This window comes from Argopecten irradians, chromosome 10 (assembly GCF_041381155.1).
Source record: "Argopecten irradians isolate NY chromosome 10, Ai_NY, whole genome shotgun sequence".
NCBI lineage: Eukaryota > Metazoa > Mollusca > Bivalvia > Pectinida > Pectinidae > Argopecten > Argopecten irradians.
In genome coordinates this window covers 28,807,545-28,835,497 of record NC_091143.1, presented here as the reverse complement: position 1 = coordinate 28,835,497, position 27,953 = coordinate 28,807,545, and the positions used below count along the sequence as shown (strand labels likewise).

The 27,953-nt window shown below is 35.6% G+C and overlaps 2 protein-coding genes across 3 annotated transcripts; one reads left to right on the top strand and one right to left on the bottom strand.

Moving 5' to 3' along the window:
- Nucleotides 1-455: 455 nt before the first annotated feature.
- On the bottom strand, nt 456-18,540 carry LOC138333576 (putative DBH-like monooxygenase protein 2). Of its 2 annotated transcripts, none has more exons than XM_069282037.1 (10): nt 18,419-18,540; nt 7,633-7,866; nt 5,572-5,701; nt 5,027-5,125; nt 4,702-4,881; nt 4,068-4,240; nt 3,368-3,611; nt 2,890-2,986; nt 2,113-2,398; nt 456-1,679 (listed from the first exon to the last, which is right to left on the bottom strand). In XM_069282037.1, the coding sequence occupies exons 2-10, from the start codon at nt 7,840-7,842 to the stop codon at nt 1,398-1,400; spliced, it is 1,701 nt and encodes a 566-aa protein (XP_069138138.1). In that variant the 5' UTR covers nt 7,843-7,866; nt 18,419-18,540; the 3' UTR covers nt 456-1,397. The 2 variants fall into 2 exon arrangements, with proteins under 2 accessions (XP_069138138.1, XP_069138137.1); XM_069282036.1 differs by lacking the exon at nt 18,419-18,540 and adding an exon at nt 9,261-9,410.
- On the top strand, nt 18,432-27,953 carry LOC138333578 (tyramine beta-hydroxylase-like). Its single transcript, XM_069282038.1, has 8 exons — nt 18,432-18,644; nt 18,863-18,992; nt 22,700-22,801; nt 24,720-24,899; nt 25,424-25,596; nt 26,193-26,436; nt 26,595-26,691; nt 27,534-27,953. The coding sequence occupies exons 1-8, from the start codon at nt 18,432-18,434 to the stop codon at nt 27,784-27,786; spliced, it is 1,392 nt and encodes a 463-aa protein (XP_069138139.1). The 3' UTR covers nt 27,787-27,953.

The following is a 27,953-nucleotide window of genomic DNA, read 5'->3' as shown; positions in this document are numbered from 1 at the left end:
GTTACTCAATTTTCAAATTTTGAAAGGACATGCGAATTAAGGAGTGCCTTTTGAAATTTTGAAAATTAACTAACGAGAGTTTAGATAAAAATGTCATTTTTTATTGATAAACAATCGCCATGCATTGGGGAACTTGTTTATCTCATATTCATAACTACTTTAACTGTATATTTATACCGTGCTGACCATTTCTCGTCATCACTCAGAGACAATGTGTAATGATATCTTTCCACCATGAAATGTAGCGCCTAGATAAAGAGTCAACGTTTTGTCGTCTAATACCTTAAATAAGCATTTACCTGTTATACAGTAAATACAATGCTATTTTTTTTAAATGCCCTATGATACGCTTAACTATTGAGAAATAATAAATCTGTATAGTGTTGATGTTGACCTAGTTTAATGCCCTTTTGACTAAATATCCATTATGCTACATAAAGAACTAAAAAACAAAATTACTTTGTATCAAAAGTAAATTTAATCTGTATGTACAATCTGGATCTATCTATATATTGATGTGAGTGCAACAAACAGGGACTGAATTTCGCTTTTAAGCACATATATCGTATACCAATTTAGTCAACACAAATAAAAGTCGGTTTCATAACATTACATGCCGTTGAACTGGTCATCACTATATTACATTCCATTGTCTAACTCTCAAAACCTTATTTGAAGATACCTAATGCAATTTTGACGAGCATAAATCTGAATCAACAACAATTATCTATATATTGAATATGACAATCAGAGACTAAATGTTGCTTAAAGATGCTCCACCGCTGACAAATGATATTTTTTCACTATCAAAAACAGGAGCAGACGATTTAGTATTTTTCTTCCGTTACAAAAGTTACTTACTTTACACCATTACCACCATTGAAAAGTTCGAGCTTTTAATTTTACTTATCAAGTTAAAAATATGAAAAATAATTCATTGCATCCCGAAAAAATTCTGTGGCACTATATCCTATATGGAATGAAGAATGATTGTGCATGCATCAAAGGCAAAATAAATTATTTTGTGTTATTTTTTTATGTTAATTAGGAATATCAGTACACGATTAAACACCAATTATTGTTCAAATGATGAATGTCGTTTATGCTCTGTCGGCGATGGAGCATCTTTAATCAGCACAAATATCGGCACTGCATTCAGTTGACACAAGTTAAAATTCGGTTACGTTTCATATCATTATATGCCATTGCAGTAGTCATGACTATGGAAGTCTTTGGATTTTTCGACTCTTGAATACAACACAACAATAAATAGTTTAGCTTCTCCCAAGCGCTTTCATAGCTCTTGCCGTTCTTCAGGGGACTTTCAATATATAGTATGTATTGAGGTAAATACAACATAAAGGGATTAAAGTTATCTTTATCAGCAACATGTGACTCTACAAGGTAAATATAACAATGATAGCGATGACAAACACATAGAACGACTTGTGGGTGGATGCGGCTGTTCCAGTGTATTTTACACAAGGTTCGACAACCTCCAGCGCTATCTCTGTATCACAGGAGTGGTAGAGCGCCATACTACTGGTAGCGCCATTAGTATTGAGTAAATAGTCAACATAAGCTTTGACTTTTCCCTGCAAACAAGGATTTTGTCTCAGTTCCATCAAATACTCTTTACACTCCTTCCGACAGAAGAAAGGTTCACATCGCGTTGTAAGCTGAAAGTGAAATCAGAATAAAAAATTAAAGTAAAGTAATTTTAAGTATTCAAATGCACAATTTGCGAAACCTTTTAAGTTTTAATGTTTCTTAGCCAGGAATGGTAAAAGTATTGACTCCTGAAACCTTTGGTTTGTAAATAGGATATCAGTGACAGATTCCATCAAATGTGCTATGAAATGTCGACGATATGATAAAAACAAAACCGCTTAAATAAAGATATAATATCATTAGAATTACTATACTACTATTTATTTACGAATTTACGATTGACATTGAAAGTTCTTGAACCCGAATTTATATGCACTCGGCAATATGTCCAACATAACGTTGACGCAAAATATTGTACACGCAAAAATAGCGTTATTTACAGTAAATAAATTTAAATGCTAATTTTAGCGTGTTTAAGGACAATCAAAGTGATCTATTCACCTTATTAAACATATCCTTAAAATTGTTCAGATTTCCGAGAAAAGATTTTAACTGGCATCCTTCGATCAATTTCGTGTCATCTCTGACTAAATGCAGTGGTAGGCCCATGACAGTGGTACATTCTCCTCCCTCGAATGACGTTTTAGGGTAGTAAAATAAAAACCCATAACACATTTCCTGGGAGGTCGACTCTCCGCTAGTGGTCGTCAAATCCTTACTTAAGGAACTAAACGTACATTTTGTCCTCAACGCATCTCTAGGGTTGACCTTCAACGGACTTGGAAAGCTGCAAAAACATTAGTATAATAACTATTAATAGATAATTAGTATATTCATCAACCTATATGATAAGGACACAATATATGCACCAATTCATAATTTGTTATTTTTAGTTTATAAACATTTAAATGTAAAAAAAAGATTAGTGTTTTAAGTATTTTACCGACATAAATATTCGAAACAATAAGTGGGAATATTTGAGGAAAATATTCATACAGTTGACCTTATTCCCTTAAACCAATTCGAATTTATTCATTTTTAATTAACATGTGATTAAAATCAAAATTTTAATAGTGTTTGAAGAGATCAAATTATTTCTATGTTCGCGGTATATGTATTATTCACTCATTTCTCAATGTTTCGCGATCACACTATTGTCCCGAGAAATAGAGAAAATTACCAGCAATACGGTATGTTAAATTTAACCTTTTAGGATGCATTTACAGTAGTCACAAGTATCGTTTTGGGGGGTTAGACTCTAGAACCTTGTGGGCTTACGTGTGTGTGACTGGATTATCGTAACTAAAATGTGGGTCGTCCATGATAGCTTGTTCAGCACCTCCTGCTGGGGTGTGGTATGTCGTTATGGATTTACCTACAATACATAGCATAAGAACTGACATTGGCAACAGTTATAATAGACCATTTATACATTTCTGTACAAGTTATGTTTCATATAGTAAAATAGTAATCAAGTATCCCAAACAAACTACCTTTCCTTACAAAATTAAAAAAAAACAACCTTCATTTTACATCGATTACTAAACAAGTTTATAACTTATATAAGTCAGTTTCGATGACTTGGATATAAGCACACGAAGGGTCTTAAAGTGATCGGGAAGCTAACACGTAATCTTTTCACGAGCTTGCCGTGGATAAACCCCGGCCGGCTAAGTGAATGTTGAGTGCCTTAACCACTACAATACCCGACACCCAAGATCCCTTCCTTACAATTCACGATAAAATAAAAACTCACCCATGTAATGCATGTGGTTCAATCCACTTATGATATAAATAGAACTGTTCATCAAGCTGGCCGAACTACTGGAACTACATTCTGATTCCACTGTATAACTAGATTCCCCTGGAGGAATACGGAAGATATGTTCTCCTATCATGAGGTTACCCAGGTCGTATTGCCGTAACACGGGGGTGTAGTACAAAGTCATGCCCGAACTGTCAGTCTGATCACGCTCCTTGGTCGGGTTGTTCCAGTGCATCTACAGGTTCACACATTTAAAAAGAAAGAATCATACATATGCAATATTTACACAATACAATTTTTGTATCAAGTTAATGTTCTGACTGAGCTGATACACATGCTTATCTTTCCAGCAATGGATAACCACCTATTCTAACTTATGAGACAAATCTTATGTCTGTAGTTCACACATTTAAAAAGAAAGAATCATACATATGCAATATTTACACAATACAATTTTTGTATATCAAGTTAATGTTCTGACTGAGCTGATACACATGCTTATCTTTCCAGCAATGGATAACACCTATTCTAACTTATGAGACAAATCTTATGTCACACCAAAAATAGCAACCAATCAAAAACATTAAATATTTGACATTGCAATAAGAAACACGAAACATCAGCATTTGTACCACATACTGGCCGGTAAAGTGAGCATCATGACATTGAATTACCGACTATATTCTGTTACCTGCATTACAGCATATCTATAACCAGTAGGTCCTATTCTGACTCCCGCATCCTCATGGTGACAGAACCCTTCCATACCAACACTCCAGCCGGCAAACATATCCTGACATTTCTGTTCTCCAGCCATACCACAGGCGTAGGGAGTCATTAACGGATTGTTTAGTTCAGTTACGTCTGTTAGAAGATCAATAAAACTTTTAATTAACCTACTTCCATGCGATTAAGATATCATATTTCGCGGCAATTTGAATTGCGAATATTAAAAGCTACAAGAAGTATGCTTGTCGTGAAAAAATCGTTTGGAATGTAAACGAAAACATCAATTACTGCTAAACAGATTAGTTTATAATATTATTTAGTACATAAATGGGATGTGTAACGAAACCAAACCACACTTTGAACATTTCTTAATTCTATATGATCAGAGAATTTTTTTTTTCAAGTGAGATAATAAAATGAACGATATACCTCTCTTATTTATATGCTTAAGACGTCTATCAGATGGTAAGTGCTATTGTGTTCAGGTTCAATTGTGCTGAAATCGACCATTTGGTTACATAGGAAATTGGTCTTATTAAACAGGTATTCTTTATACAGAGGTGGACCATAAGACAAGGTTCAATGTATATACAAACCATCAACAGTACACCCGTAGATTATTATATGGTGCATGACGAATTGGTTATCGATTAATCCTCTATCTGCGATCACGTGATAATCCTGGTCGGCAGGTAAGGCGAAATTCATACACATGTAAGTTGTTTCTTCTGCTGGAACCTGTGTGATCGGGAACCTGACAACAAAGTCCCGAACGTCTGAAATACAAATAAAATGAATGACGAACAATTCATGAATGTACGGATCCCGATTTATTTTCACGAATTCAAATTCCCTGCTAACTACGTGAAAATTAGCCGCACACGAATATTTGTTGATTCAGTGTAAAACTCATTGTCTTACCTGGATCGTTGATGGCGTCACATGTAAAGTTTTCTGTCTTACATTGGTGGAAACTGTTCTTTTGTAGACATACAGGGTCACTCCAGGGCTCACAGACACCTGTAAATTAACAATATCATATTCTGTGTCTTCTTATTTATAACAAATAAACTTTTGCCTTATCATACAAAATACTCTTACTTACACATTACCTGTAATGCACCTCAACTCGCCCCAAAATGGCCTTACAATCAAGTCAAATGATCAACATTCATACATGTATTTAAAGTCAAGTGTTAGGTAAAGCAAAAAGAAATTTCTGAGGTGCATTTTCAAACGACTTTTTCATTAGAAATCCTTGCAAATTAAAAGCTTTAAAATACTCTCAATACAAATTAAGGAGTAAATATATTTGTATAATTTTGTTTGCGCTCATTTATGCTTCAACATTCAAACAGTGTTTATTCTACTCATAGATGATGCTAATATATAGACTTGTACGTTACCGAAATATCACATTTACCAGTCTAGCAGATGGGTTCAATAATTCATGGAATAAAACATACCTGGGTGACCAGTCGGCTGACCAGCTGGACTTGACCCCGGTGTCCATTCACAAGTTGGGTCACCAAGTTCCTCTCCGTTGGAGATTCCGTCCCCATCCGAGTCCATTTTACATAGGACAGTGTTCCATACCTAGCATACATGTAGGAGTGGAAAATAATACGACTGAGTATATAGCACAAACTGGAATATTACTATAATTTTAAATTCAGCATAATGATAACTGTATCTGTCGTTATTTACGCGGATCAAACTTTTCACGATTTACAGCATAAATTATGACATTTTTTACGGGTTTTAACTTTCGCAATCTGGCTTCAAGGAAATACGATTCAAATGTAATATTTCACTATCGAATCTCCATGTCTATCGCGGAAATGTCATCCACACAAAAATGTCATCCACACGAAAATGTCATCCACACGAAAATGTCTTCCACACGAAAATATCATTCACACGAAAATATCATCCACACGAAAATGTCATCCATTCGATAATATCATTCACACGAAAATATCATTGAAACAAAAATGTCATCCACACGAAAATATCTTTACACGAAAATGTCATCCACACGATAACATCATCCATACGAAAATGTCATCCACACAAAAATATTGTCCTTACAAAAATATCATCACACGAAAAATACCATCCACACGATAACATCATCGACATGAAAATATCATCACATGAAAATATCATCCACATAAAAATTTCATCCTCACGAAAATATCATTACACAAAAATGTCATCCACACGAAAATGTCGTCCACACGAAAATATCATTACACGAAAATGTCATCCACACGAAAATGTCATCCATACGAAAATATCATCAACACATAAATATCACCTCACTAAAATATCATCGCATGAAAACATCATCCTCCCGAAAATGTCATCCACATGAAAATGTAATTCACACGAAAATGTCATCCACATGAAAATATCACCCACACGAAAAGTCATCCATACGAAAATGTCATCCATACGATAATATCATCCACACGAAAATGTCATCCATACGAAAATGCCATTCACACGGAAATATCATCACAAGAAAATGTCATCCACACGAAATGACATCCACATGAAAATATTATCCACACGAAAATGTCATCCATACGAAAATGGCATCCACACGGAAATATCATCCCAAGAAAATGTCATCCTGACGAAAATGTCATCCATACGAAAAGGTCATCCACACGGAAATATCCTAAGAAAATGTTTTCCAGACGAAAATGACATCCACATGAAAATATTATCCACATGAAAATATCATCCACACGAAAACATCATCCTCACGAAAATATCATCCTCACAAAAATATCATCACACGAAAATGTCATCCACACGAAAATGTCATCCACAGGAAAATATCATTCACACGAAAACTTCATCCACACGAAAATGTCAACCAAACGAAAATATCATACACGCGAATTATCATCCACACGAAAAAATCATCAACTCGAAAATGTCATCCACAAGAAAATATCATTCACGTGAAAATATCATTCACATCAACACGAAAACGTCCTCCCACATGGTAATACATTAATGAAAATAGAAAAAATGTTTGGCTACTTACTTGCAGTAGAAATGTAAGTAAATGTAATAGTTTCATTGATAAGTAATAAATAATATGTTCCAATACCACGAAACAGATTTTAGAGTTTGTAAGGTCTTGTTTGTATGCTCGAATTGCGTCAAAATGATATACAGGAGAAAAACATGAATAAATGAACTTTGAAATCATTCGACTTGAGTACATGTACTGCATAAAGTAACTATAGTGACATACTGAATAACGATTAACTTTCGCGGGTTATTTTCACTCCATGCTCGGTTTCATTGAAATTCGCGAATCCAAACATCATCGAAAATATTCACAATTGTAATGCTATATCTGAGAATAGTTCAAAGAATTACATTTGTATAGGAATCAGTGACGGCGAAATTAATAAGGTAAGCGAACAATCCCATAATGGCATAAGCAAATTATTTACTCCGCATATTTATAGCACTCAACGATATAATAATTATAACTACTGTACCTTCCCAGTGATGTTGAAGTCGTGTCCAAAAGGGTTAAGAAGTCCACCCCCTCCCATAGCTTCATGACCTACCCCTGGCCAGGCGGTTGTACTATTACAGGGGTCAGTAAGCTTATTTCCATTTGGAATAAGTGATTGAAAAGATGGGTATCCATGGACCCAGGAAAAGGCGATTGTTTTCAAAATAAGCAACAACCATGCACTCCTCATTATCTTTAATCGTCACACTGTTACCTGGAAAGAATTGTTTTGTTTTTAATACATTTTAAATCATATAATTGATAAGTATATATGATTAACAGCTGTGTGGTGCAGTATCAATTGAAAAAAATATTAAGTTATTTTGTATTCTAATATTTACATTGTATTTAGTTAACGTATGTTGAGTTCCGGCTTCGTTAAGATGTTCACACCTGTCAGGTATTACCTAGCACACATGTAACACGATATATGCAACATTCACATGTAATACAGGTGTTACATCATAAACAATAATGTTATCAAAATGTCATAAACTTCGTTTGGCTCATTAATATTAAAGGCCCACTACCTTTCCGGAGCAAAACATAAAGGTTTCTCAAAAACATTTATTCATTTATTTATTTTAATTTAATTGTTCAGAAGAATGATGATAAATGTAGTATTAATGGCAAGTTAATAATTTTCCCGACTCAAAAAAATTATCGATTTCGTTTTACGTTCCCATTTCAAAAATTAAAAGCCTTTTCGGAAAGGTATTGGGTCTTTAACATTATCTGTTGGCGTTCGACAAAGTATATTCTTGGTAACATTCAGAAAATATTGAATAAAAAATATGTATATAGAATTATGTGCATGGTTTAAATTTATTGGCATGATTGATTTTATATCTAATAATTTTTATTTAATGAAATTTATGATTTTAATGAACATAAAATAGCATCATTTATAATTTAATTTGTTACATAAACTACTTCCGTAAATTTAATATGTGAACTTGATAACAAAAGTCCTTATACTTCAGTTAAACAAGTTTTCTTTATCCTTCAACAACATATCATGATTTCATTGGATAGATAAACGCATCAAAAGCTTGTAGTATTTCTATTACCACAAACATTGATAACAGTATAACGTGTGTTTTTATTAATGAATATGTAGCTTATCAGAGAAAACCCTATATCCGTGGTTATAAACCTCCTAAAACATAGGCATACACACACCGCAACACATTACAGGAGAGGCCGTCCTTAAATGACACCTGGCTGCTAATTAGGCCTAATATGACGTTCGGACATAAACCATATCATCTTGACCAAACCATAACTCATCAAAATAGCATTCATAACGATACGACTCCCTAGATGGATGATGATTACTCAATCAACTATTATTTGTTTTAGAAGTTGTTGTTGGTTTGTAAGCTGGTTGATCAAAAACTGTCTTAATAATCGATATCGAGTTACATAGTCGGACAATAGTTATTCTTATTTTATTAAATATGACATCAATTGAAAATCTGAAACGTTTATCATAAGGTTGCTCCTCGTTGTATTAAATCCTAATTTTATTGAAATAATAATATATACATAAATGCTTCATATTACATTATTTAAAAAAACGATGTTGAATTTGCGAACTCTGCTTACCTTTTTCTCGTGTTTATACCTAAAAGATCAATTCTGACTGACAGTCGGCGTAGCAGTTTATATCTCACCTTACTCGGACATTTCGAAATTTGAACAGGATGTTTCTGTTAAACCACGACGGATTATCAAGGTGTAGCTACACAACTGTTTGGTGACATATCATAAATGTATGTGACCAACCCTGATGTTCTGATTTCATTCGACGTTAATTGGTTATGTACTAACACTAACAGATCTATTGACGTGACATGTTCTTTTGTATACGTGAATAGTTTCGCTTATGGATGTGTAATCTCTCTTTTTAAACAAGCCCATTTTTATTTCCCCAGCGTTTTTTGAAGAGCTGTCAGGTTATGGATATTTCTTCTTTGTTTTACACAAACACAATTTTATTTGCCCAGCAGTTTTTGGAGAGCTGCTAGTGTATGGATATTTCTTTTTTTAAACAAACACATTTTTATTCCCCCGGTATTTTTTTTCGAGAGCTGTGAGGATATGGATATTTCAGCTTCATCCTATTTGTGGTGTGTTCATTTTCGCGCTTTATATCCAGTGTGAACTTGAAACGCAATGACTTTTACGTTGATATACTGTATACGTGGGAATTTACGGGAGGGGGAATTTACGGGGGGAGGAATTTACGGGAGGGGGGATTTACGGGAGGGGGGTTTACGAGAGGGGGAATATACGGAAGGGGGGATATACGGTAGGGGGAATTTACGGGAGGAGGAATTTACGGGAGGAGGAATTTACGGGAGGGGGAATATACGGAAGGGGGATTTACGGGAGGGGGAATATACGGGAGGGAAATATACGGGAGGGGAATATACGGAAGGGGGGATATACGGGAGGGGAATTTACGGGAGGGGGAATATACGGGAGACGGAATATACGGGAGGGCGAATATACGGGAGGAGGAATTTACGGGAGACGGAATATACGGGAGGGGGGATTTACGGGAGGGAGACGGAATATACGGGAGGGGGAATATACGGGAGGGGAATTTACGGGAGGAGGGGAATTTACGGGAGGGGGGATTTACGGGAGGAGGAATATACGGGAGACGGAATATACGGGAGGGGGAATTTACGGGAGGAGGAATTTACGGGAGGGGGGGATTTACGGGAGGAGGAATTTACGGGAGGGGGAATTTACGGGAGGGGGAATTTACGGGAGGGGGAATATACGGGAGGGGGGATTTACGGGAGGAGGGAATTTACGGGAGGGGGAATATACGGGAGGGGGAATTTACGGGAGGAGGAATTTACGGGAGGGGGAATTTACGGGAGGAGGAATATACGGGAGGGGGAATTTACGGGAGGGGGAATATACGGGAGGGGGAATATACGGGAGGGGGAATTTACGGGAGGAGGAATTTACGGGAGGGGGAATATACGGGAGGGGGAATATACGGGAGGGGAATATACGGGAGGGGGAATATACGGGAGGGGGGATTTACGGGAGGGGGAATTTACGGGAGGGGGAATTTACGGGAGGGGGAATTTACGGGAGGGGGAATTTACGGGAGGGGGAATTTACGGGAGGGGGAATTTACGGGAGGGGGAATATACGGGAGGGGGGATTTACGGGAGGGGGAATTTACGGGAGGGGGAATTTACGGGAGGGGGAATATACGGGAGGGGAATTTACGGGAGGGGGAATTTACGGGAGGGGGAATTTACGGGAGGGGGAATTTACGGGAGGGGGAATATACGGAGGGGGAATATACGGGGGGAATATTACGGGAGAGGGGAATATACGGGAGGGGGAATTTACGGGAGGGGGAATATACGGGAGGGGAATATACGGGAGGGGGAATATACGGGGAGGAATTACGGGAGGGAATATACGGGAGGGGAATTTACGGGAGGAGGAATTACGGGAGGGGAATATACGGGAGGGGGAATATACGGGAGGGGGATTTACGGGAGGGGGAATTTACGGGAGGGGGAATATACGGGAGGGGAATATACGGGAGGGGGATATTTACGGGAGGGGGAATTTACGGGAGGGGAATTTACGGGAGGGGAATTTACGGGAGGGGAATATACGGAGGGGGAATATACGGGAGGGGAATTTACGGGAGGGGGAATATACGGGGAGGGGAGATTATACGGAGGAGGGATGATATACGGGAGGGAATTTACGGGAGACGGAATATACGGGAGGGGGAATATACGGGAGGGGGAATATACGGTAGGGGGAATATACGGGAGGAGGAATTTACGGGAGGGGGATTTACGGGAGGAGGAATTTACGGGAGGGGGAATTAAGGGAGGGGGAATATACGGGGGACGGAATATACGGAAGGGGGAATATACGGGAGGGGGGATTTACGGGAGGGGGAATTTACGGGAGGAGGAATTTACGGGAGGGGGAATTTACGGGAGGGGGATTTACAGGAGGAGGAGTTTACGGGAGGGGGAGTATACGGGAGGGGGAATATACGGGAGACGGAATATACGGGATGGGGAAATTGCGAGAGGGGAATATACGAGAGGGGGAATTTACGGGAGGGGGGATATAGGGAGGGGAATATACGGGAGGGGGAATATACGGGAGGGGAATATACGGGAGGGGGAATATACGGGAGGGGGAATTTACGGGAGGGGGAATTTACGGGAGGGGGAATATACGGGAGGGGGAATTTACGGGAGGAGGAATTCACGGGAGGAGGAATTTACGGGAGGGGGAATTTACGGGAGGGGGATTTACGGGAGGGGGAATTAAGGGAGGGGGAATATACGGGAGGGGAATATACGGAAGGAGGGATATACGGGAGGGGAATTTACGGGAGGGGAATATACGGGAGACGGAATATACGGGGGGGGGGAATATACGGTAGGGGGAATATACGGGAGGGGGAATTTACGGGAGGGGGAATTTAAAAAATAATACGGGAGGGGGAAAGTTACACGGAGGGGGGGATATATTTTAGAATTTACGGGAGGAAAAAAAATACAATATACGGGAGACGGGGAATATACGGGAGGGGAATATTTAGGAGGGGGGGGAGGGAGGGGGAATTCACGGGAGGGGGAATATACGGGAGGGGGAATTGTATTTTTTTATTTTTTTCAAGGAAATTTATATCTTAATTTACGGGAAAACAAAAGGGAGACATTAAACAAAATCTGAGAAATTATCAATATGGTTTATTGTGTATTTAGTATCATTAATATCAACATGGGACATTTATAATTACGGGAGGGGGTATAAAAACATATATATATTATATACCTGGTATATATACAGAATACACACTATTATAAACATATCAATTGATCAATGTGTCATACAAGGAGATTCAAAATATCTTGTTCTTAATCACATTTTGTTATAAACTTATAAAGGGAAAATTATACTCTTAAATGAACATGTAAAAAAACATGAGCATGAAGTTTTTAAATAGTATTGATAAGGGCATTTAGGTTTAAACACACTATCATAAACACCGTCTTATAAATGTACTGTTTACTATATACATATACATTTCATCAATTGGATAATTGGTGATAGAATTCTCATTGAGATTTGTTTGTCATTCATTAAATAAAATCACATTATGTATCAAGTTCCTGGAATAAGCTAACCATATAAAAATACAAAAAGAAATGTTTCTGTAAATGTAAAATGGTATACAAAGTGCTAGAGAAGTTGGCTTTGCATTTGGAGGTAGGTTGGAAGATTCAATATTGTACTGATACACTTTTAACACAAGATTTAAGGAATGGAAATTGTATAAAATACTAAAACTGGAAATTTATATTCTTAATTCCACAAAGGGTCATATGACAAACCTAAATCAATCGTTCAAACCAATATTATTTCATAGTAAAATAAGACATTTGTAAAAACATGTTAGAGCCTTTAGTATGTTGATGGAAAAAATTCAAAAAGCCGGTATAATTACACCTGGGGGTCGCTATTAAAATAAAATAAAATTGAATTTGAAATTCAAGGTGTACATAGTTTAAAAATTATAAATTAGAGAAAAAGGTGTAATTGTTTTAAATTTTCCTTAAATTATTTCAAACAATGTGAGATTTTTTTTGATTAGGCATTGAAAGTGTAAATAAACAAATTTCAGAAAAATGATAAGTGCTCCTTTAATAGTATTGTATAATATTTCTGGGCAATTAGTTTAAAGATTTATTATTTAAACATATAGTTCTTATAAAGTGGATAGTTTATTATAATTTGATTAACAGTTTTCGTAAAATGAAAATTCTGTATTTGTCATACCTAATGAATTCAGAATAGGTAGATTTTGATGTTTAAGTAGAAAGTTTCAAGGTAATAAATTTAAATTGTCTTTAATTAGAGTTTCAAATTGTAATAAAACATTTTTTATTCTATACATTCCCATAAAAATAGTTGAGTTAATTGTTATATTTTGATTTCAGTTCAAGGGTGTAAAATAAATAAAAATGTCCAAGATTTGATTGTTTATCCAATAGGTAGCAATAGCTTTTGGCAGGGGTTCAATAGGTGGTTAGATTCCGCCTTTTCCATGAAATTAATTGTGACTAATTTCTTATCAAAATTCATGGTGGATTATTCTGTGAAGTAACTGAAAAATCAATGGAAACTTATTTACTTGTATTTCGCATCTGGCAAAAAGGAATTTCATAAAATTTTTTTATTTAACATGTGTTTCCAGTCATTAATATAGTAAGCCCAGATAATTTGAAAATTTGTTTAATCTCACTATCGTTATTCCAGTTAAGGACTCAGAGTCTAGCACCAGAATCAAGTAATCACATACTGTAAATTGAAATACTGGGCTTCTATTGCATAAAACCATTAATATTACTATTGAAAAAAAAAAATTCAAAACAGGGGAATAATATGGTTGAACTGGTCGCTAAATGGTAAGCGATTTGATATCTCAAGGAACCGCGTTGGATAGCTTGGGGGCCGAAATATTACCACCATTTATAATGAGAGAAAATTTGTGTTAATTGTTTATATCCATGTTCTTTATAATACTCATTCCAAGAGAATAAAATTATCAATAGTAAATGTCATTCAAATGTAAAATCCAGCATTAAAACATTTTCAAGACTTAAATATCATGTTAAATCCACCCTGTACAAGACTATCTCACAGTAAAACCAAGGGTTAAATTATATGGTGGACTGTTGGACTCTCTCATAGTAAAAATAGGGGTTCTCTATTTCTATCTGAGTTATGATCGAACATGGACTATTTTTTCACCCAATGTAAAACCATTTTGGAATTATGGTCATTTTCACCCAACTTTAAAAACTGATCTTTCCGGAATTTTACTCCTGAACTAGCTTAGATATACAAATAAAAAGGGTCTCCAAAGTTTACAATTACTGTTTATTTCCAGATACATAACCATGGACTAATTCAACAGTAAATCCAAAATTTATAGATCTGATTTATTCTGATGAATTAATCCACCCTGGACTATCTCAGCCAAGTAAAACCATTCTATACTAATTGTGTTTCAATCATTTTATATCCACATTACCCCTATCTCATAGTAAAAGAAACATCTATACTATCTTATTACTGACGTTACAACCCTGAAAGCTATTCTCAAATAGTAAATTTGTAACCTCTTAAGCTGGACAAATCTTTCACTGACGTGTATTTCTTTTAAAAAATCCTTCCTGGTCTTCTCACAGTATCTAAAACCAAGGGAATTTCTAGTTCTAAAACTAAACTGAACCCTGTATGTTTTAGTTTTTCCACCCTGGAAAAAACATATCTCACAGAATAAAATAACAAGGTTAAACTATTAACTGACGTTTAATTCTCTCATTTTTTTCCACTAGGTACTTCACAGATTCCATTTTCCATATGTAAACAGACTTTAAGAGTTTTAAATTTCTTATAAAAGATAATATGACGTTATATTTCCATAACCTTAAAAAATAACTATCATCACAAATTGTATTTGTTTCAGAATAAATTACAATGAGTTTAAATTGTAAACCCCTGGAAGACTATTTTTTTTCTTCTCAAAAAAGGGCTAACTATTCTGGAATAATTTATCTGGCAAAAGAGAATATCAATTTCATAGGAAAAACCTTTCTACCTAGTAAAACTTAATTTTTCATAGGGGCAGCATTAGTTCTAGTAAAACCAAGGTAATATATGACTTTGTTATTGAAAATTTGGATTTTCACATTAGAAAAAATCTAATTTAAGGGATTAGTTTGGTGAACTAACACCAGAAGTGTATCCTATATCTGATACTGTAAATATCAGACAATGTAATGTTTTTATTACTAGCTGCATTTATTTATGTTTCGAAGTTATTGGTCTACTATCTTAATTTCATTCACAATCAAAACCAATTTGTTCAATGTATTAACACAAAGGAATACTGACGTTTCCAAAAGCACCTGGACTGTCTCATCAAATTAAAAAAAAATGGGACAACCGCGATTATGGACTTGACCGTTATATTACCTTTGGACTTCGATATCATGAGGAACTTAAAATTTCCATTTAAATGTGTAAAATATTTTGCCATGAAGGAACTTTAAGGGCGATGGACATTCACTTAGTAAAAATTAATATAACTATGTTACTGACCTGATATTTGGTTTATGTATCAAACTATAAATCCATGGTACAAAATGAAAGGCTTCATTTAATCAAAATTATTACAATGGTTATTATAGTAAAACCATTTTCAATATTTCTATGTTATTCCACCCTGGATAATCTAAATTACACTAATAGTAAAATTTTCCCCAATTAACGGTTATTATTAAAAAGCCTTTTTACAGGTCATTACATATTACCAAATCACTTATCGTTAAATGTTTTATCTAATTCTTTGAGAAATGTCTATTTTACTTCCATGTTGCTATAAAAACTGGTCATGGAGTACTACCCTAATGAACCAAGTTTTATATGTGTATTTTTCCTCAATTGAAGGGAAATTTAATAATCCAATTTTTTATTAGATTACAAATCACGTTATATTCCCTTAGGACTATGTCAAAAATTAAAGTACCGGAAATTCAATTCCTTCGACAGTTATCTTGGGTGATATTTCTAAAAACAAAAGAATGTATGTGTCTAACTGAGAATCAACGTGAACATAAAAATTTGCAATCTATTGAAAGATGATTGCTACCATGATTGGATTTTCCAACAATATTTGAAAAACGCTGCCGTTTACTTCAAAATTGCATCCATCAATCAAGCGTTTTGAAAAGTTTAATCAGGCTTTTGTGAGATTTTTAGCAAATTTATACTTTGTGATAAAGTAAATTACTTGCTTCTGTTGCCAGGTTAAACTTATAGAACTTCTCTATATTTAACATGTAAAGGTGGATATGAAGTAATTCAGTTATGGAATACACACTTCTACAGGAAGACTTTATGTTTGAACTATTTAAGATTTGAAAGGATTTTCTCCTCAATGTACAACAGATTAGGTATTAAACATAATCACATATGATTCATAGCATCTATTTCCAATAATTGTTCCATGTTAAAATGTTTTGGGAAACTGCAACTTAGTTGATGAAAATTAGGATGGAATTTTTTTCAGACAAAGAAATCACTGAAAGGTTTCTCTGGTTCCTTATCCCATCATCATCGATTATTCCGATCAATAATTACGATCTCTAAAGTAGTTTAAAGTAAAACTGAGTGATACAGGAGGTAAAATTAGTTCTACTTAATTTAACGTATATTTTTCTAATACTTCAGTATACATTTGTGACCGTATTAACGGTCACACTTTGGTTGACTATGTGTTATTTTCTTGAGTTCATAAGGAAGTTTTGCAGGCTTGTGATTGGTTCAGATGTTTTCCACTGAGCTGCCTCCAATTTTACTTTGATATAGTCCAGGGTGTAGAGATCGTAAGTGATCGGAACCCCTGGAGTATCGAGGATATTATCTCGTGTAAAAATAATGACTAATATATCTGCAAGCACCTTTGTTTGGGCATACTCATTTAACGTAATTATGAGTGTACAGATGTGCATGATTTATTTAACTAATAACTCCTGAAGGATTTTCAAATGCTCAAAAATTTACTGAAATTAAGGTGTCTTACCACTAATATTACTTACAGTATTAATTACCATATTTACTTTAGAATTACAAAAACAGGTATCAAAATAAATATGTATAGTTCATCGTATAGTTCAAGTGCGTGTGTATATTGGGGGACTGTGGTATATTTGTGTTGTGTTTCTTAGTGGAAACGTTTTGTTCTTTTTATAGTACATCTAAGGAGAGCTCTGAATTTGTTTCGTTATCAGCATGGCCGTAAAGATCATTCGAGTAGACACTATGCCCAAGCAATACTTACAAATTGTGGCGGATCAGTAATATTTCTCCGTAATGTTAGGTTGACGTAATTCATAATTTTATAATAACAATCTATTTTTTTTATTTCCCAATTATACTGAAATATTATTTATGTTTCGATAGTTATCATAGTTTTTCTCATGATCTAAAACATATGTTTTATGCCTCCTCATGTTACACAAATAATTACGTTCTGATTTTTCCGAATAAAATCGTGAAAATCTAATGTGTCTTGAATCAAATTCGGAAAAGCTGGGACTATCGAGATAAGGACCGTAAAGTGTTAATATATCTGCCAGCGGATGTGTTTTGGCCTTCGATAATTATAGTGTCTATAGCAATGAAAATTTCCATTTTAATGTATTTAAATGCTCGAAGGACGTTTAAGGGCGAAATTAATGTCTCCTGCGCGTAATACATATTAATTACAATATTTACTTTTAGTATTACAAAATAAATATGAATCGTGCGTCGTTTTTTATATCATAAACATAATTATCAGAATCAATGTACTATGACCAGTCACAGCTGAATGACTTCACAGCATTCTGCCTTTTAGGATTTAAAATACATAGTACCATGACTTTAAAGTGCTAATATATGACGCAAATAAAACATATTTACCTAGATCTGAATACTTAATGAACCGAAACCTAAAACGATATGTGTTTTACTGTAGTAATGAATTTGTGCTTTAAGATGCAGGTGAGCATACTTGTTCTCGTAGTGGTGTAACTAGACATATGTAAGTGATTTTGAGATTCGTGCATCTATATAGCCATGTTTTTACAATGACAACAGGGATGAAGATAAACCTATTTATTTACAGGAAAATAACTTACCAAACTGTCAATAATGAAGAGGATTATTCTGACGTTGGTGGGATTTATGGTTACCGCAGAATGGTGTGTCCAGGGCTACCCATACTTCCAGACATATATTCCTAATGGAAATATAGTTCTTGACCCTTGTGATAACAAAACTATATGGCAAGGTGTTGGCCACGAAGCTAAGGGTGGTGGAGGACAAAGAAACCCATTCGGAGTTCACTTCGAACAAAACAACAAGGCAAGTATATCTTTAAGGTATGATTACTCTAACTCAATGTCATCCAATGCCGTAGGTGAAATAAGATCTACCGCCTTTAGGTTCCACACAGGTGGAACACTTTTCCAGTGTAGATTTGGTATCCCGAAACCTCTGTGTTGAATCCTTATTTCCTAACATTTGGATGCATTTCATGTAAAATGAAAGTCTACAATGTTATATATAATGTAACGTTCCAGGAATGGAATATTAAGCTGTGCGAGATGGACTCAGATGGTGATGGGATCTCTAATGGAGCAGAGTTGGGTGATTCCAGTTGTGAGTGGACTGTCGGATCTGTTCCCACCAGTCTACCGACGGGACATCCAGGTAAGCTTCATACACAGTAATACAGTACATTGTATATCCGGTTATTTTCGTGGGCCAAAAATTTCGCGGTGATTCTCGATATTTCTCGGATAAAAAATAGCGACGATGGTGATGGTCTGTGAAAATATCCCCACATTAATCATCAAAGTGAGTAATAAAGATATTAAAACAAAACACATATGGTTGGTCAGTTGATTCTATTCATGTCATATTTGCGATGAGCTGCGTGTATGAAGTGAGTGTGTATATTGGGGGACTGTGGTATATTTGTGTTGTGTCTCTTTGCATTAGTGGAAACGTTTGTTCTTTTTATAGTACATCTATGGAGAGCTCTGAATTTGTTTCGTTATCAGCATTACTGTTGATCATTCGAGTAGATACTTTGCCAAGCAAGTGTAAATATTGTGATGGATCCACTAATTTATCACTGGTTTCTCCGTGATGTAAGGATGACGTAATTCGTATTCTTATATTTACAATTTATTTTGTGTCGCAATATACAATTCAACTATTTACAAGTATATTGCTTCCAACAGTACGACTATCATGACTTCACTTAACTGACTTTAAACTGAAACACTCAAAAACTGACTGTCCGGATCCAATCGTACAATAAACTTGTTTTGCCATATCTTACCTAGATGGACACACCTCTTTTCTATCGTTCTCACAACCTTGTTTGTTCTGAATAACATTATAAGCTTCTTACCTTATGATTAATTGTCAATAGCCATGATATCAACTCGCATTTCCCTTTAAATGAACTCTCTTATCAAAAAAACAATAACTACTTATCGAACTAACCGGACATACATGTACTCTATCACCTAACTCCAGTTACAGTCAGATGACCGCGACTGGCTATATACCCCGACACTCGCTCTTATCAAACCAATTAATTGGAATTATTGTCTAACCCTTCTACGCTCTCTCTTCCTGTAACATGATCTATTCCTCTACACAAATATATCACTCTTTCACAGTATATTGCAGGTAAATGTAGAACAAAAGATAATCTGTTTTTATTTTACAGTAACACATATTTGAATTCCCTTACTGTTCATTTTAACTACATTATAGAGAAATTTTATACCAGTGAGTAAGGGGAGAAACACCAACAAACCTCAAAACCGTGAATTGAGTCACGAGGCCAAGTCAGCCATCCGAGCTAAAAACCGTTGCTGGATTAAATACTTACATTGTAAGACAGAAGATAACTTCATACTTTACAAATCTGCCAGAAACATTGCTACAAAACAAATTCGATCCTCGAAATACAACTACGAAAAGGACCTTGCCGGGAAGATCAAAACAAACCCAAAACTATTCTGGTCTCATGTCAAATCCAAATCCAGAGTTAAATCAACCATAGGAGAAATAAAAAAAAACCAAATGGCGAACTATCAACCAATAACAAGGAAACAGCTGATACATTAAACAACTACTTTGCAAGTGTATTTGTCAAAGACCAAGATGCCGAATTACCTCCCTTTCCCCGAAGACATCAACAAGACGACATAGTCAACATAGACATTACAGAAGAAAAGGTACTAAAAGCCATTAAGAATATTAACCCAAACAAGTCTCCTGGCCCTGACAACATTCACCCAAAGTTTATAACCGAAGCAGCAGAAGAACTAAAAGGACCTTTGAAAATTATTTTTAAAAAGTCCCTACAAAACTGTAAATTACCATCAGCATGGAAAGAAGCCATAGTCACTCCATTATTCAAAAAGGGAGCAAAAAACGATCCTAGCAATTACAGACCAATTAGCTTAACATCAGTCCCATCAAAAATCATGCAACGGATAGTGAGGGATGAAATTGTAGCTTATATGGATATCAACAACCTATTTACTCCTCATCAACATGGCTTCAGATCTGGAAAATCGTGTGTCACTCAGTTACTAGAATCCATGGAAAAACTGGACCAGAAGCATAGATTCAGGAAAAAGTGTTGATGTCATTTACCTGGACTTTAGCAAGGCTTTCGACAAAGTCTCGCACAAATTCCTCCTCCATAAATTAAAACAGTACGGAATCAACGGTAAACTGTTGGGATGGATCAAAGCCTTTCTCGACAACATGACACAACGAGTAACGGTAAATGGAGCAACATCAGAACCTCATCCAGTTACAAGTGGAGTACCGCAGGGGAGTGTACTAGGACCAATCCTCTTCTTGATCTATGTCAATGACATGCCAGACATGCTAAACTGTACAATTAAACTTTTTGCTGACGACACAAAGTTATACTCTAAAATCAACAATATGGATGATAGACAAAACCTGCAGCACAACATAGACCAAATGTGTAAATGGACACAGACCTGGCTAATGAAACTTAATACATCCAAATGTAAATACCTGGAGATAGGCAGATCTCAAGGAAACCATGTTTATACTATTAGTCAAGATGGCATCGCAACACCAGTACAAAAAGTAGAGTCGGAAAAGGATTTAGGAGTGAACATTGACCAAAACCTGCAGTTCTCAATTCATGCCAACTCGTCAAGCTCAAAGGCCAACAAAATCATCGGTCTAATGTTTAGATCATTCTCATATATGAGTCCTCAAATGTTCCTGGCACTGTATAAATCACTTATTCGTCCAATTGTGGAATACGCAACACCAGTATCCTCACCACACCTGGTCAGAGACATGACCGTCATTGAAAATGTACAAAGACGAGCAACAAAAAGGATACCGTGTTTAAAGCATCTATCCTACCAAGATCGCTTAAAGAGTCTAAGTCTACCAACACTTCAATATCGTAGAGAGCGCGCAGATATCATCCAAACCTACAAAATTCTAAATCATTTGGACATACTGAACGTTGAGTCACTATTCGATGAAATTGGACGAACTTCAACAAGGGGGCACTCCAGAAAACTATATAAAAGGCAATTCAGACTGGGAAAATCAGGCCACTTCTTCAGCAACAGAGTTATCAACATCTGGAATTCTCTACCAGAGGAAGTGGTGTGTTCACCATCTCTTAACACCTTCAAGTCAAGACTCAATAAGTACTGGAAAAACCACCCAGCAAAATTTCAACCATCTTTCTGACAAAATTGTATAAATCGGGTGAATAAATTACTCACAGGAATGGACAGCAAACCCTGTGATATTCTAAATCCATGGAAACTTTTTAATCAGTGTTTTTTATCAGTGTCTGGCACTTATATATGTGTCGGTATCTCATTACTATGAGATTAAGTAACATTATGTATATATATATCTCCTGTTCCCCTAACAACGGAAAAGGATTTCAACATTAATGAAATGACTGTATATACATTATTTTAAGCAACCGGAAGTCCATAGTACGCGTTAGGAGTACACAATGTCATTGTTTGAAGAAACTTTAATACATCTCCACAAGCTAGTCTTAGCTTACCAATGATGTCAACTGAGCGAATACTGAGCGAATATTTGCTCACACCAAAATACAAGCGAAATCCAAAATTGGAAAATGACTTTCTGATACCCAGATTTTACTAATATACTTTTATTATATGTGCCGTATTTTTCACATTCACAAATCAACGAGAGGTTTCAATATGTTATTTATTTTCACAAGTAATTATCAATTTTAACATTGGTAATAAAGGATAAAGGTTGATGCTGATCTGAATCGCCCGATCAAATGTTTCATGATCAGTTCTTAAGTTGTTGCAATTGTGGTATCATGTATTCTTTTACAGGTATTTGTGAACCACTGGATGACTCTAAGTGTAAAGAGATCAATTCATGGTATAGCTGTATCGCCCGACGTGACCTCGAATGTGACGCTGTAAACAAACCGGGTAAGTTCACCATATTACCCGGGACTGGGTAAGTTCACCACATTACCCGGGACCGGGTAAGTTCACCATATTACCTGGGACCGGGTAAGTTCACCATATTACCCGGGACCGGGTAAGTTCACCATATTACCCAGGACCGGATACGTTCACCATCTTACCTGGGACCGGGTAAGTTCACCATATTACCCGAGACCGGGTAAGTTCATGATATTACCCGGGACCGGGTGATTTCACCATATTACTCGGGACCGGGTAAGTTCACTATATTACCGGGGACCGGGTAAGTTTACCATATTACCCGGGACCGGGTAATTAGATATTAGTTCATCATATTACCCGGGACCGGGTAAGTTCACCATATTACTTGGGACCAGGTAATTATATATAAGTTCACCATATTACCCGGGACCGGTTAGTTCACCATATTACCCGGGACTGGGTAATTAGTTCACCATATTACCCGGGACTTTATAGCTGAAGTCTTTACCACGCTTGAAGAAGGTTGCATCATAAACTCTTTACAGAATCAGGTATTTAATTTATAATTTTTTATCCTACACTTACATGTAAAGTAAGTTATTTAGTTTTGCGATTACATGTGATATGTTTATTATTTGTGCATAATAGAGCAACGTAACGCGGAGGTAAGGACCAGGTAAGGAGACTGGTCGGTTGTAATCTTGGTTGTAGCGGTTGAGTATTTTCAATGTGTGTCATGGTCTTCTTTGTAGTAATGTCATGGCCGCCTATATCTTTCTATATCTATTTATATTTATATTTCTATACATGAGTACACGACTGGGCAGGAGTTCCTTGTACTGTATATTATTTGGGTCTTGGTTTATAGAAGTAAATAGTTCAAGGTTTATAAGCCGGTTCCATCATTGCCTCTAGAGCTATATCCACTTTTAGAGATCGGTAACATAGAAATGATCTATCTAACTGTCGCTTACCTACACAAATGGAATAGTTATATGTAAATTTTGTGGCCAACAAGGAAGTAATATTATTATCGTGCACTTTCTTATTAACAAGGTGTAAGTTATTTAAAAAAAACCAAGAGATCATCTGTTTGACAATTTCATTAATATGTTAAGAACAACGAACTATTTGACGTTTTTTCCACTTTTTAGAACTGGACGCTACAGATAAATCTGGTTTTTATTAAGTAATAGACATTGCATGGACATTGCCGATGATGTCTGGGAACAGTTCGTCATTTTGAACAGCGAAAACATGATAGCGATGCTACAACGTCTGTAATTCTTAATATGAAACGTTTGTACTGTTAAAATTCTTCATATTTTGGGGGAAATAAAAACTATGTATGTATGCATGGTTTGTCTCGACTCATGAACCTATGTCGTGTCTGATAAAGAAGCACCCATTATTAATTATGCGATGTAGAATCATTTGGTTCGACTTTATCTATAATCGGAACAATTTCGCGGCTATCAATTTTTTTGTTGTGACTCATTACTCGAAAACTACGTGAAAATCAATCGCATACAAAAATAAGTTCAACAAATTATTATGCTTCAAATAGAATATTCAACTCTCTAATTTTTATACTGTACTATTTATACATCAGAATAAACAGTAACTAAATGTGAGCGCAACTGAAGGAATTGGTATCAGTTAAATAAATTATTATCGAGAGTAAAACTCTCAGATGATTTATCAAAACCTCTGCTTTAAACATATACTTAAAAAAACTGCAAAAAGTATAGTTATTCGAAGGAATTTAACAAAAAATACTATATTTAATTTTGCTCCATCCGTCAAAACATGTGACGCTTGAAGAACGAAGAACTCTCTAACTTTACTTTGCTTTGGTTTCCAGCATATTGTACACAACGGATACAATAGGTATAGTATATGATTTTACATGCGGTTACATTACAAACATCTGTTTTAGATGTCCTCCCACTTGAAGTTAGACTAACCCAGACAAAGGTGCCAGCCAAGGATACAACTTACAGATGCATTAACTTTGCATTCCCTGCTGACAAAGACTACCATGTGATTGCAGATAAAAGTGTCATAGATAATCAACATGTTATGCATCACATCGTCATCTTCGGATGTGCTAAGCAAGGTTAGTAAGTTATGTTTTTGTTTTTAGGGTTTAAGGTTTAGGTGCTCATCCACGGATGAAAATGCTGATAGAGAACTACAATCATGTCGGCATAGAAATGGCGTGTCGTACCTAACGATCAACTTTGCTCTGAAGACAGCGTAACTTTGCAGTGTATAATTATAGTTCTTGTGACTGTTAATTATTACTGTCACACAGAGTAATAGTATATAGACTTAAGATGCGCAATACCAGAAGTGTATGATTTCTTATTGGCGTAAATGGCATATTAATTGCTTTATTAAGAAAAGAAAACGTTACAAGCAAGATTATACCAGACACATACTTTATCAAAATGTACAAGCTACACATCAATTTACGAGTCAACATTAAAAAGGTTAGCCACGATGCATACAGACTTTTAATTAACTTATTGATTTTCAAGTGCACCTAAGAAGTGATATATATTGTCATGTAAACTATCACTAGAAAAAAAAACCCAATATCATTATTCAATGAATATAAACATAATATTCACCTTATAGTCGACAGCTTGGTCCACCCGTTGAATACACAGTATGACTGTCTTGACTCTATGGGAGAACATGAATGTAAAGAACAGATAGCTCTATGGACTATTGGACTAGCTGGTATGTGTCACAATGAACAGGCAGGCTTCAGGATAGGGGCTGGTGGTTACAAGTACGGTACCATGGAAGTAGGTCACTTTACTTCGTGATTTTATCATTAAGCATTGATAAACTTAACTCCACAAGATACATTGTGTGTTGGATTTCTATTTGCCAGTAATGGTCTATAGTTTTCACGAACACATCATACAGCTGTGTCTGAAATGCAATGAAGAAAACTCATTAAATTTATAATACTTTAGAGTCACACTTTCTTTCATGATCAGGATATCGTTTTAAGAAAATTCATTGGTGTAAGAAAATTGATTTAGTGGAAATTCACCATTTAATTTGGTATAACAGAATTGTTGATCAGAAGTAATATGAAGATTCCTAAGTTAAGAAACCATCGTGTGAAATTGTGAAAGTTTTGAGGAAATTCAGATGGCGTATAATGTTTTAATGGGAAGATACCAAATTTACAAATGTAAGAAATTTGGAAATTTTCACAAATACACATTTTTATTTGATTATCATTTTCTCGTCACAATTTTTGTAGCATCACGAATATGAAGCAAAGGAAACGTATCTTGTATGTGTCGAAACACGGACACGGCTTTGAACTTCTTACCTTTATTTTGCTGGTGTCATTTCCCTCTATACTGTTGATATTGTTTCCATTTAGATCCACTGGAGTAACCCCGGACTGAGAGATGACTACATGGACAGTTCAGGGATGGTCCTGTATTATACAGCTGTATTACGACCCTTTAATCTGGGAAATCTTCTGACAGGAGATAATAATTTTAACATACCGCCGGGAAAATCTAAGTTTGTTATCAACTCTAAATGTTCTTCGATGTGTTCCGCAAAAATTATGACCAGTTCTATCTTTGTGGTCGCAGGTTATAACCACATGCACGAGTTAGGTGAGTACGAATGTTTGACATTCTGTTGCATCAATTAATGTAGCATTTATATTGCATTAGGAAGTGACATGGTGCATCAATTGCAGTAATCGTTGATTTAAATGTTAAATATGTCTCGATGGACTAGTAATAGCGGTATACATTATGTATATTTGAAGGCACAGCTGTCACTCTATCTCACAAGTCATCCGACAATGTAGAACGCTTCCTGACGCATGATCCCAACTACAGTTACGCCAACCCAGTTGTCCATATGTGAGTTATACATGAAAATCTAACATTTCTAGTGCTTTACCGGGGTACCGTCATTTGTTTTATTTATTTATTTTGTTTTTTATTCAATAACTTGTTCCTACATTTTGACATGCATGCAACCATGTTAAAACATTTGGGAATCGCAAAGAAAAGAAAGTTTGTCAACTTTGCTTTTTTCGAGAAGCAAGAAATTTCTAAAGTGGATATATGCATATATGACTATATAGAATTGTGATCTGTCAAGACAATTTTACGGGTATATGTTAAACATTCCATCACTAGTAGTTCCTAGTGTCATCAAGGCTAGTTAATGCAAGGAAATGCATTGCTTTCTTATGAATAATTATGAGAAAGAAATTTCCTTACGTTAATTGATATTGATGAAACTAGAACCTTTCATTGGAATCTAGATCACAAAATAGGCAAAAAATGGCAAAATTTTCAAATTCAGTTAATTTATGCATATTTCGGATGGTTGCTTAAAGCTACAAAATTAGAAAACTTTTATCACATTTAAATCAGGGGTGTACTAAATATTTTAGCAAAAACGTTATGTCTTAATTTTGAGTTTAAAAAATCTATGGATTTGGGGGCCAAAAAGGGCCCAAACCATATAGTCCTTTCGAACAGTTCCCAACTATGTCTATCTGTCATGTCTGCATATTCGAAATAAAGGTTATGGAAAATATGACAATGTAGCAAGCTAACAATTGGGTTCATACTGCATATATACATACACTACAGCATTAATTTAGTACAGTGTATAAATGTTTACATACAAACAATGTGTCACAGAAGTGTGTTCTCTCAAGTATTAATCAAAACCTCTTTTTGTTTTTCAGATTTGATCCCCCTGTAGAGGTAAAGCCTGGAGACGAACTGAGAACCACCTGTACGTTCGATTCCTCTAACAAACGTTCAGTTACACACCAAGGAGACGGTGCCTCGGACGAGATGTGTAACAGTTATGTTATCTACTACCCCAAGGAAGCCGTACTGGAATCCGAATGTACGTCATACAGAGGAATACCGGGCTGTTACATCACTGAACTGGAAACCATTATAGATAAACAGTTAAATGATAACCAGCCGTAGTGTACATCATACAAATGGTTACTAGACTGTACACCATGTACATAACCAAATTATAAAGGTTCCACAATTATTGGTTGTTGAACATGATATTGATTTTACTCTCGTTTCCCGCTTTATTTTCACTCAAGTTCAACATTTTTTCAACAATTAAAGGGCATTAGCCGTTG